At 33.1% G+C, this 14,068-nt stretch overlaps 1 protein-coding gene across 1 annotated transcript; it reads right to left on the reverse strand.

Moving 5' to 3' along the window:
- Window positions 1-250: 250 nt before the first annotated feature.
- LOC148926763 (transcription factor HBP-1b(c38)-like) lies at window positions 251-13,719 on the reverse strand. Its single transcript, XM_089059243.1, has 10 exons — window positions 13,669-13,719; window positions 11,579-11,674; window positions 9,015-9,077; window positions 8,866-8,925; window positions 8,672-8,752; window positions 8,508-8,574; window positions 8,074-8,345; window positions 4,034-4,273; window positions 3,229-3,478; window positions 251-378 (listed from the first exon to the last, which is right to left on the reverse strand). Exons 1-10 carry the CDS (start codon window positions 13,717-13,719, stop codon window positions 251-253), a joined length of 1,308 nt encoding a protein of 435 aa, XP_088915369.1.
- Window positions 13,720-14,068: the final 349 nt, after the last annotated feature.

Raw genomic sequence — 14,068 nt, forward strand, 5'->3', positions numbered from 1 at the left:
TCCAAATACAGTGTCTTTAACAAAAGAGTTGAATTATAATTCAAAGAGTGTGTAAAGCTGCAGTGTGTTTTAGTATGTAGGTGTGCACGTGAAGTGTGCAGCGTGTGCGTGTAGTAATGTTGACTATATGAAAATTTTATATTAGATGATATATTTATAACAAGTTAAATTTGGAAGATAAAAGAGAAAAAGCATTTATGTGCATAAAGTATGTTTACATAGTTATGTCAACAAGTTCGCAGTGGGCCAATCAGTTGCTGATGGCGACACACATCTCGTTCTCCCGCCGGTACTCGTTGATCGCACCCCTCAGCTCCATCGTCAAGCGATGGTGCACCTCCAGCCATTGCGCGTACTCCATATCAAATTGTGTCGCGCCTAGAATATACGCGGAATCAGTTCATTAATTAACGTAACACCCACGAGATTTACACCCTGTGTGACTTTTCTCACGCAGGCAAAATTCACCAACCACGCACATGGGTGAGATAAATTTTCTCACACTTACTTTTTTTTATTAAGAAAAAATTGTACCCAGAGTTATCTTGGTATAAGGGAGGCCTTGCTCTCTTGCATTCGCATTTCCACTCAATAAAATTCCTTATAGAAAAAAAACGTACATTTGGAGAATTTTTTAGTTATGGGATTGGAATTTAAGAGAAAATTAGTTAAATCAGTGGAGATTAAATATGACTACTTGTGCTCTAGCTAGCATTTTAGATTTCCAACTCTAAATGATTCGGCTTGAGACTCCAGCTTTTGAACATAAACATGCACTATTAATTACTACAAAGATCAAACAAATTATATATTTTATAATTTTCTCATAGATTAGTTAATTAATAAAAAACGAAACTATTTTATTGCTTTTTTTTTTGTCTAAATTAAAAACATGCATTTTTTCCTAAGCCTGCTTTTTCTTGCTGCTTCTCTATTGTGAGCAAGCCTCCTCAATGTATGTTATAGTGTGTATGCGTGAAGTGTGTAGTCTGTGCGCACAAGCGCGTGCGCGTGCACTTGCGTGTACCGTGTGCGTGTGAATAGTAATGTTGACTATAAGGAAATTTTATGTTAGATGATATACTTATAACAAATTAAATATGAAAAAGTTAAAAGTGAAAAAGGCATTTATGTGCATAAAGTATTTATATATTACATAGTTACCCCTTAATTAATAATATATACATGAAATGTTGTTATTGATAGGTTTTAATGTTTAGAGGCAATGAATAGGAATATTGTGCTTTTGTGGACGAGTGTTTTTCTTTTGGATACTAAATTACTCAATCCGTCTCATAAAATTAGCACAACTTAAAATTAAAATGGTTTTAAGTCGCAATTAGTAAAGTAAGAAAAACAAAGATAAAATGTAATAAAAATAATATTAGTAGATTGTTGAATCCACATTATTGATACTACTAGTATTTAGTTGTTCAAAAGTTTTTTTTATTAGAACTAGTCTAATTTTAAGGCATGAACTAAACTAACAAAACTAGTCAATTTTTATAGGACGAATAAAGTAATATTTTGAAAGGGGTAATGGATTTATTTTATTTTTTGGCATACTTTTATTAAGAATTCTACTAAGATTCCTGACTAGAAATAAAAAGGAGTATTATTTGACTCGTCAAACTTACATTGCAATTTAAACTCCGATAATGCGTTTATATCATGCAAAACGCAATTAATAATAAATGCATTTTACCATAAATAGATAACATGTAAGCATTTCGCAGGTGTCTAGTAAGATTCGATATGGGATAAAGATAACAATTACCAAAGCCTTGGAGAGCATACACTTTGTTAATGGCAACAACCATTTGCGCCATGTATGTGTTCACATTTGGTGGCATAGTGAGAGTGTCACCATTGATTCAATGTCTCGAACCCATCAGTGATCGCCTCTTTCGCTTAGTCGGTCGACCGTTGCAGCCCACAAAGCCCCGCCTGTTGCTCCTCCGTCAAGCCCTCCTCAAGGCTTATCCGTTGTATGGACATGCTCAAGGCTTGTTGCAACTTCTTGCTCATAGACCTCGTCCTCGGCCGGTGTAGGTCTTTGATCGGGCTTGGTGCATGATGCATGATGGTTTTTTAATCTTATGTATAAATTCAGTATCATCTCAATTTTATAATTTTTGGATAATTGAAAAAAAGAATTCACACTACACACACATTGCACACACTACACACATTGCACATGCACACACACTGCACATACTATGCACAATTCTATTTCCTTTGTATTTCTTGCACATTCCATTAAAATCTCCATTCCATCATACCAAAAAATCCCTAAAAGATTTTGTAATCATACAAATTAATGCCGTCACAATCAACTAATCAAGTGTGATAGCAGCAACATATGTTTAACAAAGTACAACTTTCCTAGAAACATATAGTTGTAAGACTACATTTCATAAGGGATGAAGTGGACAAAGGAAAAAAGAAAACCAACAAGGTTCAACCGATCACAATGTTGCAGATATGCTTTCCGACTTCAAAGTTTTAATAACGTTTGAAGTTGGTAAATGTGTTGCAAAAATAATAAAATTGTTTTTGGAGGAAAAAATATGTCTACTTATGCATCTTGCAATTTAAATTTCGATTGAATCTTATTCCAAGTTTCACTCCAACAAAAATATCTAGCAGAATAACTGGAAAAGAAATAGAGTTTGAATCTGCTATGCATAATTTTTTTTTTTTTTTGTATCAAATGTTTTTTCCATTGAGCAATTTCTCCATTGCCGCCTTTAGTCGTGGCGGGTGCGGTTGAGTGTTAAGGGCTAAACCCCTTAACGGCTGCCGGCAGCGTTGCTTGGCGGCAGAGAATGGTTCCGGCGCCCTGCGAGGGTCGACGGCTAATGAAGGTTGGCTGTGCGCGGAATAACTTTCCGTCGGGCAGCAAGATCAGAATCTGTAACGTGAGTTTCAAGCCAATTTGGGCAAAATTATATAATTCTCATTATTGAAAGTTATGAATAAATGCCCTATTTATAGACTAAGGACCCTAGGGTTGATTCGACCTAATCCTATTCATCTCGGGAAAGAATCAACAAAGAAAACTCGAAACGGAGCTTATAATATGCTCGACTCATGCGGAAAACAAATAAATAAACTATTAATGTCTAAAAAAAGGAAATAAAGAAACGTAGCAAAAAGAAAGATCAAATCCTATTCTACTTAGGAGTGTAGTCGCCCAACTTGATCGCGGCCGCACGTTCCTCTTGCCTTTGGTCGTAGCGATCGACGGTTGCACCACCGGAGCATCGCCTCCTACCTCTTGCGACCCCTCGGCTGACTCTTCGACCGCTGGTTGATGTTCCGCCTCATGAGGTTGTATCGTATCATTGAGCCAGAAGGTGCTGAGGGAGCGGAGGCGGTTGAAGTACTTGGCAATGACCGGAAAACACTGCACGGCTTGGCGGTTTGTCAGATGCATCTGTAGCTGGCGCAGGGTTTGCTTCCTCAAGCTATCACCCTGTGATTAAAATTAAATCAACCATTTTTTACTTTAATTAATTATAGATATACAAAATAATAACAACAATAATGATTGATGAGTGTTTTAATACTCAACTCATCATACAATGTTGACTATATGGAAAATTTAGATTAGGTGATATATTTATGACAAATTAAATATGTAAAAGATATACTATGTGTGAAGGTGAAGTGTGTGTGCGCGCGCGCGTGCATGTACTACCGCCTGCGTGATATATTAGTAGTAGGGTGGAATGATATTTGAACATAAACACACACATATACATACTATAGTAGATATTACAAATCCGAACACTGACATTTTTCCCATTTTTATACAGTGAAATAAAGCAACATATGAATCATCAATTCATTATAATAATTAACCTAATTAAGCCATCGAATCTTCTGGTGACCAAAGAAATTAAATGTCTTATTTAACATTATTCAAAGAAAATATAGTTTAATTACAAAAGCCACTCTATATAAATATAAATGCAATACTACTAAATTTATTAAAAAAATACTTAATAAATTGAGTAAAATTAATTACCTGCGTGACAACGCCTTGGAGAGCAGAGACTTGTTTAGTGGCAATAGACATTTGTGTCATGTATTTGTTCACATCTGGTGGCATAGTGAGAGTGCCACCGATGATGGTTTTGGTCAGAGATCGATCCAACGTCTCGAACCCATCAATAATCGCCTCTTCTGCTTCGTCGGTCGACCGCTGCAGCCCACAAAGCGCCACCCATTGCTGCTCCGTCAAGCCCTCCATCTCATCCAACGCTATCTGATGAGATCAGACAGGTTGATTCAATTTCTATCTTCAAATAGATAACAGGTAAGCATTTCGCGGAAAGATTCGATATAGGATAAAGATAACATTTAACTCTGGTGTAGTACATTTGATTATATTTATTACTCCCTCCGTCCCGGCTAATATGACACATTGCTTAGCCGGCACGGGATTTTAGGAGTTATTAGTTAAAGTGTTTAATTGGAGAGAGAGAAGGTGGGTGGAAGTATTAAAGTAGAGAGATAAAGAAAGATGAATATTTTAATAGGAGTGAGAAAAAGTGGTTGAGTGTATTAATTGGAGAGAGAAAGTTACCAAAAAAGGAAATGTGTCATCTTAGTTGGGACAGACTAAAAAGAAAAATGTGTCATCTTAAGCGGGACGGAGGGAGTAATACACTATACATCTCTTTTTAATCTCCGTGCCAAAAAGAAATAACTCTACTACCGCGGAACAGAGGGAGTATTATATATAAATTCAAAATTATCTCAATTTTATGATTTTTAGATTTTATAATGTCACTAAAATTTTAGAATTTTTAATTGTTGAAAAAAATAATTCACACGACACATGCACACACACTGCACATGCACACACGCTGCACATGCACAGTGGCAGACACAAGATTTTTGTCACCTTTCACTTTTATTTTTGGTAGTGGAGCTCATATTCTACTAACTCATTCTCACTCATATTTTATTATAAAATTAATATATAAATGTATAACTCACATTCCACTAACTTTTTCAAATTAATTTCTACTACATTTATGTAAACTCATGCCGAGTTAAATTGTGACAAATTTTTAGGGACGTAGAGTGTCTATTTTAAGAATAATATTTATAAAGAAATTCAAAAAAAAATTTGTTCTGTTTTTATTCGTTCGAACCATACCAAACAAAAAAATTGAAATTTGCCAAATACTTAAATTTAACCGAACCAAAAAAAATTGAATCGAATTTTATATTTTGTTTGATGTGTGTTTAGTATGTGAAGTTGGTAAATATGTTGCAAAAATGATAAAAATTGTTTTTGGAGGAAAATATAAGTCTAGCTACTTCTCCAACCATTTACACCAAACTCAAACTCATTTTTGAGTATGGATCACACCAAAAGTTAATTTTACTCAAATCATTTACTCTAACCTCAAACCCGAAAAAATATTCTATATTTACTTATTTTTTTTATACGTTTTCAATTATACCTATATACTTATTTAAATTACATATTTATCCATAATATTTTATCAATAATTTATACAAATTAAATAATTATAAAAATATTCTTATTAATAAATTTATTTATTAAATATACTTTATCTTCTAAAATATCGATACATAATTGTAACGGTAAGCAATGATAACAAGATTTTTTAGACAATGTTCATTCCTATATTAGTAAATTTATTATTTGTTATTTGCAAAAGAAACATAATGTATTATAATATGGTAGTCTCACAAGCTAATTTTTATTTAATTATTTATCAATGGAAAAATGTTTGGTTTCAAGAAAAAAGTTGCGTGCAAACATAGTTATAAAATGTTGGCTAATTCAACATCTCAAATTAATAAGGACTTATATGTGATATCTCAAAATATTTCGCAGTAGCTACTTATTTTTGGTGTTTACTCTAAAGTAGTTTTCCACCCGCGCTATACGCAGTATCATATATATAAGATTCTATATATATAAGTATTTTTAATTGAGACATTGTTCTTTAATTTTATAGTACACAACCTATCACAAGCGTACACAAACTTAAATATTAGCGCTAATATTATGAAAGAGAAATAAAATATTATAAAAACAAAATAAATTATAAAATAAGCCCGAATCCTTAAAGAAAGATGAAAATTTTGTCTCTATAAATTCAATCGATATACAATAAGACAAAAAAAATATAAATAAATCAATCCAATACAATTGCTACAATATATAATTAGAAATTCAATATATAAAGAAACCAATTTTTACTCAAATACTATAGTTTATATATAGCAATAACTATGCAAATTCATTAATAAGACCCAAAAATAACTTCTCTATAAATATATCTACATGCTAAAACATCTCAAATTTTACAACAATCAATCATTCGATAATTGAGAACTAACGTATGAATTATACTAAATTAACAAAGACAATCCGAATAATTCTATAAACATAATATCTATAATTTTAAGATTCTAAATAACCAATGCGAATAAAACACAAAAGGATCAATATCTAGAATCTAAAAGTTAATATTGACTCCGCTAATATATTCACTCGCTTTGAATGGATAACAATTTCAAAGATTCGTGATTGAATTATTCGAGCCTCACAAGCATGGGTTGGTGAAGGGTTTGTTGCCTCAAGCTATCACCCTGTAATTAAAAAATTAAATCAATCATTTTTTCATTAATTAATTAAAGTTATACAAAAATATTAATAAGAATAAAGATTAATGAATGTTTATTACACAACTCATCATACATGAATGTTGACTATATAGAAATTTTAGGTTAGGTGATATATTTATGACAAATAAAATATGGAAAAGAAAAAAGAGAGAAAACATTAATGTGCATAAAGTATTTATTTACTAATATAGCATAACTTTAAATGACACGAGTTTTAAAGTGCAATTAGTTAAATAACAGAGAAAGAGAAACTAATCTATTTTTATAAGACAGGCGGAGTAATACTTTGAAAGGGTTGGTGGATTTATTTATTATTATTATTATTATTATTATTATTATTATTTTGTTATTTGATGGCATCTTTCTGATTAAGAATTCTATAAAGATTCCCGACTAGAGATAAAATGGAGTATATATGACTCGTACAACTTACGTTACAATTTAAAGTTCGCTAACGTGTGTATATCATGCAAAGAAGCAATTAATAATAAATGCATTTTACTATAAATAGATAACAGGTAAGCATAGTAAGATTCAATATGGGATAATATGACATTTAACACGGTCCAGTATATATTAATTTAAAATATAAATCTTAGCAATATTTTATCACTCATATTCAAACAAAATGAAGATATACAAGAACCTATAGTTGGGTGAACTTTTTCACGGTATTTTCATGTCAAAGATTAGTGATATTTACATCTTCAAATTGTATCCACACATATATTAGTAGTACTGGTGGAATATTTTTGAACATAAACACACACATATACATACTATAGTCGATGTTACAAATCCGAACACTGCCATTTTTCCCATTTTTATACAGTGAAATAAAGCAACATATGCATCATCAATTCATTATAATAATTAACCTAATTAAGCCATCGAATTTTTCTGGTGACCAAGGGAACTAATTAAATGTCTAATTTAACATTATTAAAAGAAAATGTAGTTTAATTAGAAAAGCCACTCTGTATAAACATAAATGCAATAATACTAAATTTAATCATAAAAAAATATTAAATTGAGTAAAATTAATTACCTGTGTGACAACGCCTTGGAGAGCAGAGACTTGTTTAGTGGCAATAGACATTTGTGTCATGTAAGTTTTCAGATCTGGTGGCACAGTGAGAGTGCCACCGACGATGGTTTGGGTCAGAGATCGATCCAACGTCTCGAACCCATGAGTAATCACCTCATCCGCTTTGTCGGTCGACCGCTGCAGCCAACAAAGCGCCACCCGTTGCTGCTCCGTCAAGCCCTTCATCTCATCCAACGCTACCTGATTGAGAGATCAGACAGATTGATTCAATTCCATCTTTCAATTTAGGGATTTTCTGATTTTAGGGTTTTTTTTTCCATTTTTGAAATTAGGGTTTCTTGTACCTTGATGACCACTGACGGCCGGAAACCGCCCATCCACATAAAGCACCGCTCAGCCGGCGCCTTCCACATTCTGGAGAAGACGTGGAAGACGTCGTCCTTGAGGGCCTTGCTCTTGAGGCCGAAGATCTGGTTGCAGTGGGCCAACCAGTTGTTGATGGTGTTACATAGCTCGCTCTCCGGCCGGTATGCGTTGACCGCGCCCTTCAGTTCCACCGTCAAGCAATGGTGCACCTCCAGCCATTGCGCGTACTCTATATCAAATTGTGCCGCGCGTAGAAAATATGCGGAATCAATTCATTAATTCTTTAATTAATGCAACGCCTCGAATATCACGCCCTGTGACTTTTCTCACACAGTAGCAACTCACCAACCATGCACATGGGTTGGGATAAATTTTCTCTTCCTTATTTTTTTTAATTAAGAAAGAATTGTACCTGAAATTATGTTGTTGTAAGGGAGACCTTGCTCTCCCGCATTCTCATTCCCACCCAATAAAATTTCCTATAGCAAAAAATGTACATTTGGAGAATCTTTTTAGCTATATATGGGATTGGGATTTAAGAGAAACATAGTTAACTTAATGGAAATTAAATATGACTATTTGTGCTCCAGCATTTTGAATTTTCAGCTTTAATTGATCTAGCTCTATTTTTTTGTCCTCCAGATTTTGAACATAAGCCTGCATTAATAATTAACAAAGATCAAAGAAATTATATATTTTATCATAGATTAGTTAATTAATTAAAAAATGAACCTAAATTTCTTATTGTTTTGTCTAAACTAAAATCATACCTTTTTCTTAAGCCTGTTTTTTCTTGCTGCTTCTCTATTCTGAGCAAGCCTGCTCAATGTCTGTATTTCCAAAAACAAATTATTTCAAGAAATAACATATTTAATAATTTTTTAAAAACTTATTGTGTACAAATATTAAGCGAAAATACCTTTATATCAGTTGACTTTTGAACATCTTGCCTTAAAGTAGGCCCTTGGTAGTTTACCCCACGCTGAAATTAAATAATTTAAAATGGAAAAATCAAAATAAAGGAATTAATTAATCCAAGCACAAAATTTCACTTATATACTTAAATAATAATTAATGGGGAATCATTTAGATTTATTAAAAATAGCCATTTTTGTATTTAATTAATGCAGTAATTTAAATTCATAACCTGAACTATGCTGGTAGATTCTTGAACATCATTTCTAGGGGTGGGTCGATACGATATATCGTATCGAAAACGTTGTATCGTGTATCGTATCGAAAATATCGATATGAAAGAATTTCATATCGTTATCGTATCGAAAGTTTCGATATATCGAACTTTCGATATAAAAAAATTTCATATCGTTATCGTATCGATATTTCGATATATCGTACCGAAATTCGATATATCGTTAAATATCGATATATATCGAAAATTTCGATATATATTGATATATATCGAAAATAAAATATCGATATATATCGAAAATATCGATATATCGAAAATTTTCGATATAAAACGATATATCGCGATATAAGGAAATTCATATCGTTATCGTACCGAAAACTTACGATACGGTATCGTATCGTATCGAAAATTCGATAATTTTTCGATATTTTTCAATACGATACGAGCGATATATCATTTTTTCAGTATTTTTCCCCAGCCCTAATCATTCCTAGGGTCAGATGCCTCAAATGGTGTTAGCAAACCACTGCTGATTCCCTACCAAAAACACAAGATTAATTGATTCAAAAACCCCATTATCATTAATTAAGAGTTTAAACAAGCCAATAATGAAAATAAAAAATGTTTTTTTTTTAATTCTAATTACCGTAAAAATTGGTTCACCATTCAGGGCCTGAGAAGGGATAATGCTGAGAGTGTGCCGGCTCATCTCTGCATAAATTCAGACACAAATTAATTTAATTGAATGTAAATTAGCCAATTAAATTAAAATCGGACAATAATTTTTTTTATAAAAAAAAGGCTAAACAAATTGAAATCAAATATTGGTTGCACATGGAAAAAGTTAGCAAAAAAATCATACTGTATTTCAGAATTTGAGAAAAAAAACATAGTATATTCTTTTTTTCAGAGTTAAAATGAAAAAATATTTTTGAGGGTTTGCACAAATTAAACCAGTGGCTGAAATCTGCCAAGTAATAACATATTTCTCTCATGAAGAATCAGAATCTCAAGAAAGCTATAGAAAAGATTTCGATATTCTAAAATCTCAAAAATAAATAAAATTGATGTAGGTGTATATGAATGTTTACGACGTTGATCTTGAGACGAAGATGGATGTTGGCCGTTGAGGTAACCGTATTGACAGAGAGCTCGATCCAAATAGCCTGATTCGTAAGCGCCGGATTCTTTGCTTCTGCAAAGATTCCACATCAACAAATCATAATTAATTAAAATATATATTAGAAAATAAATTAGAATAAAAAATAAGGCCCGAGTTGCTTACACATTGAAGGGTGTGACTGATGAGGATGATGGCATCATCCCAAATGAAAACATGGAATTATTATATTGATTTTGATGATGATGATTGATTTGATCATCGTGTTGCATCTGATGATGTTGAGCTGTTTGTGCAGAGTGAGAGTGATGAAGCTCGTTGCTACTGACTTTGTTTGAAGCCATGAGAGGGGGAGAGTGAGATGAGATCTAGAGAGAGGCAGAGAGGGAACTCTTTCTTTTCTTGGTTGCTCAAAACCTAGTATTTTGTTCTCATTTTATAGAGAAATTGGAGATCAACATAATGTAGATAGAGACAAATGAAATTTTAAAAGAGAGTGAGAGACAGTTATGGAGTAATCAAAAGAGAGGAGTATGGTATATAAAATGGAAAAATGAATTGAATGCAAAGAGAAAAGACAAACTCTATTTAAGCTTTTCTCTATAACAAGAAGACTTTCATTTTCCAATTTCAACTTTCATACAATTCCATTTAATTTCACACCCTCTCTCTTAAAAAAATGGTTTAAGTTTATTTATTTGGGAGTGTGGAGATAAGAAGTCTGAGAAATAGATGCCATGTTGGTATAATTTTTTTTCACTAGAAATTAATCTGTTTTGTGTTTACCTTGTTTCTCTTTTTCTACATGTTACTAATATATTCCATTTACCCCAGCTAAGATGATACATTTCATAGCCGGCAAATTTAAGGAATTGTTGGTTTATGGGTTTAATTAGAGAGAGAAAAGATGGGGAGAGAGAGAGAGAGATGAATATTTTAATTGGAGATGAAAAAAGTGGTTGAGTGTATTAATTGGAGAGAGATAAATTTTTTAAAAATAGAAATGTATCATCTTAGTTGGGACAAACTAAAACAAAAGTGTGTCTAGGACAGGGTCGATAAGTTATAACGTACCGAAAATGTTGTATCATATACTGTACCTAAAATATCGATATGAAAATTTTTCATATCGTTACCATACCGAAAGTTTCGGTATACATATCACTACCGAAAGAATTTCATACTGTTATCCACCTAATTGGACCTTTAGTACCATTGGAGATGTTCTGGCTGGTTGGTGCAAACCCAGCGTTTCACTGACAATGTTCTGGAGAGACAGGGGCACCTTCGACAAACCACGGGAGACATTCTGGAGGGACAGTTCGAACCATTGGAACATTGGGTTCATAGACGACGAACTTAGCGGGCTACTAGGCGAAGAACTCTATAGACTAGAGACGATTTGGAGTGCATTTTCATTTCCTCTCTTTGGTCAAGCTCAATTATCAACAAACTTGATCTGATTAGTTACTCCCTCAACTATTAGTAGCATAATTTAATACTTCATCCGTCCCATTCTAAGTGGAGCATTTCTAGTTTGACACGAAATTTTATATATTACTGCCTCCCTCCACCAATACAAGACCAATTTGATCGGGCACAAGTTGTAAGAAATGTAGTAGAAAGTGAGTGGAAAATGATAGTGGAAGGTGTGTGCTACTTTTATATATTAGTTTTATAGTGAAATGTGAGTGAAATAAAGTTAGTGGAATGTGGGGTCCATTATCAAAAGTAGTAAAAAACAAATGAGACATTTATTAGTGGACAGACGAAAATGACAAAATGTGACATTTATTGGTGGACATAGGTATTGTTTTGTGAGAGAATTGGATTGAATAATGTAAGAGAGAATGAAAAAGTAGAGAGAGTGATGTTTCTATATTTAGAAATATGTCATTTAGAATAGACATCCTAAAACGGAAAATCTGGCACTTAGAGTGGGACGAAAGGGAGTATGTTGCTAAAATTTAACAACGGCGAAATGAACAATTGTATAAATCTTTTGCTAATCCGATGCTAACCATTTTTACTAGTGAAATTATGACAATTAGTAGCGAAAGAGAGTTGAATATTTTAATTAGAGAGGAAAAAGTGATTGGTGTATTAATTGGAGAGAGATAAAGTTTCCAAAAATAGAAATGTGTCATCTTATTTGGGACAAACTAAAAAGAAAAGTGTGTCTAGGGCTGGGTCGATACGGTATTACCGTACCGAAAATGTTGTATTGTATACCGTACCTAAAATGTCGGTATAAAGAATTTCATATCGTTACCATACCAAAAGAATTTCATGTTGTTATCTGCCTAAATGGACCGTTGGATATGCGAAGCACAAATTTAGTGGACCGTTGGAGATGTTCTTGGCGGCTTATGCAAAACAGGCATCTCGCTGACAATGTTTTGGAGAGACATGGCACCTTCAACAAACCACGAGAGACATTTTGGAGAGACAGTTCGAACCACCGGAATGTAGGGTTCATAGATGACGAACTCAGCGGGCTACTAGGCAAAGAATTCTATAGACTAGAGACATTTTTTAGTGCATTTTAATTTCCTCTCTTCGTTCGAGCTCAATTATCAACGGACCTGATCTGTTGCTAATTAGGTACTAAACTATTAGTAGAATAATTTAATACTTCCTCTGTCGCACCCTCGAGATGCACGCCCAGTTCTGACTTTTCTCACACAGCTGCAATTCACCAACCACAAATATGGGTGGAATTTAAAAAATTAAAATATAAAATATAAAAAAAAATGGGTGGGATAAATATTCTCATCCTTAAATTTTTTTTAATTAAGAAAAAAATGTACTCAGAATTATGTTGGGGAGGCCTTTATCTCCCGCATTTGCATTTCCACCCAATAAAAATTCTTTATAGCAAAAAATGTACACTATACATATTTTTTTTAATCTCTGTGCCAAAATTAAATGACACTATTACGGTGGAACGGAGAGAGTATTATATTTAAATTCAATATCATCTCAATTTTTATACTCAAATGTTTAGATTTTATAATAAAAAACTAAAATTTTAGAATTTTTAATTGTTAGAAAAAAAGAATTCACTCAACACAAACTCTGCACACACCATACACATTGCACACACTACACACACATGCACACACACTACACACAATTTACACAAACTACACACTTTACACATACTTCACTAAATTTATCAAAAAAATACTAATAAATTGAGTAAAATGTTGTTTAATAAGAAAATCCACTCTATATAAACATAAATGCAATAATACTAAATTTAATTATCAAAAAAATAATAAATTGAGTAAAATTAATTACCTGTGTGACAACGCCTTGAAGAGCAGAGACTTGGTTAGTGGCAATAGACATTTGTGTCATGTATTTGTTCACATCTGGTGGTATAGTGAGAGTATCACAGAACACAGACGATGGTTTTGGTCAGAGCTCGATCTAACATCTCGAACCCATCAGTAATCGCCTCTTCCGCTTCGTCGGTCGACTGCTGCAGCCCACAAAGCGCCACTCGTTGCTGCTCCGTCTAGCCCTCCTCAAGGGTCAACAATCCAGGATTTCTCCTCAAGGCTTATCCATTGTATGAACATCCTCAAGGCTTCTTGCATCTTCTTACTCATAGACCTCGTCCTCGGCCGGAGTAGGTCTTTGATCGAGCTTGGAGTATGATGCACTATACAATATACATCTCTTTTTTAATCTTCGT

The sequence above is a fragment of the Salvia hispanica genome, chromosome 5 (genome assembly GCF_029641045.1).
Source record: "Salvia hispanica isolate PSC_SH4W2 chromosome 5, Shi_PSC_v1, whole genome shotgun sequence".
Taxonomy (NCBI): Eukaryota; Viridiplantae; Streptophyta; class Magnoliopsida; order Lamiales; family Lamiaceae; genus Salvia; species Salvia hispanica.

What these genes read in the sequence shown, in the direction of transcription:
- LOC148926763 (XM_089059243.1), bottom strand. Translation starts at nt 13,719, where the DNA reads ATGTCTATTGCCACTAACCAAGTCTCTGCTCTTCAAGGCGTTGTCACA. An exon ending in TTCAAGGCGTTGTCACACAG is followed by an intron (nt 11,675 to 13,668) that starts GTAATTAATTTT and finishes CTGTCCCTCCAG; the next exon opens with AATGTCTCCCGTGGTTTGTC. An exon ending in TTACAACAACATAATTTCAG is followed by an intron (nt 8,346 to 8,507) that starts GTACAATTCTTT and finishes CATATTTTCTAC; the next exon opens with GCGCGGCACAATTTGATATA.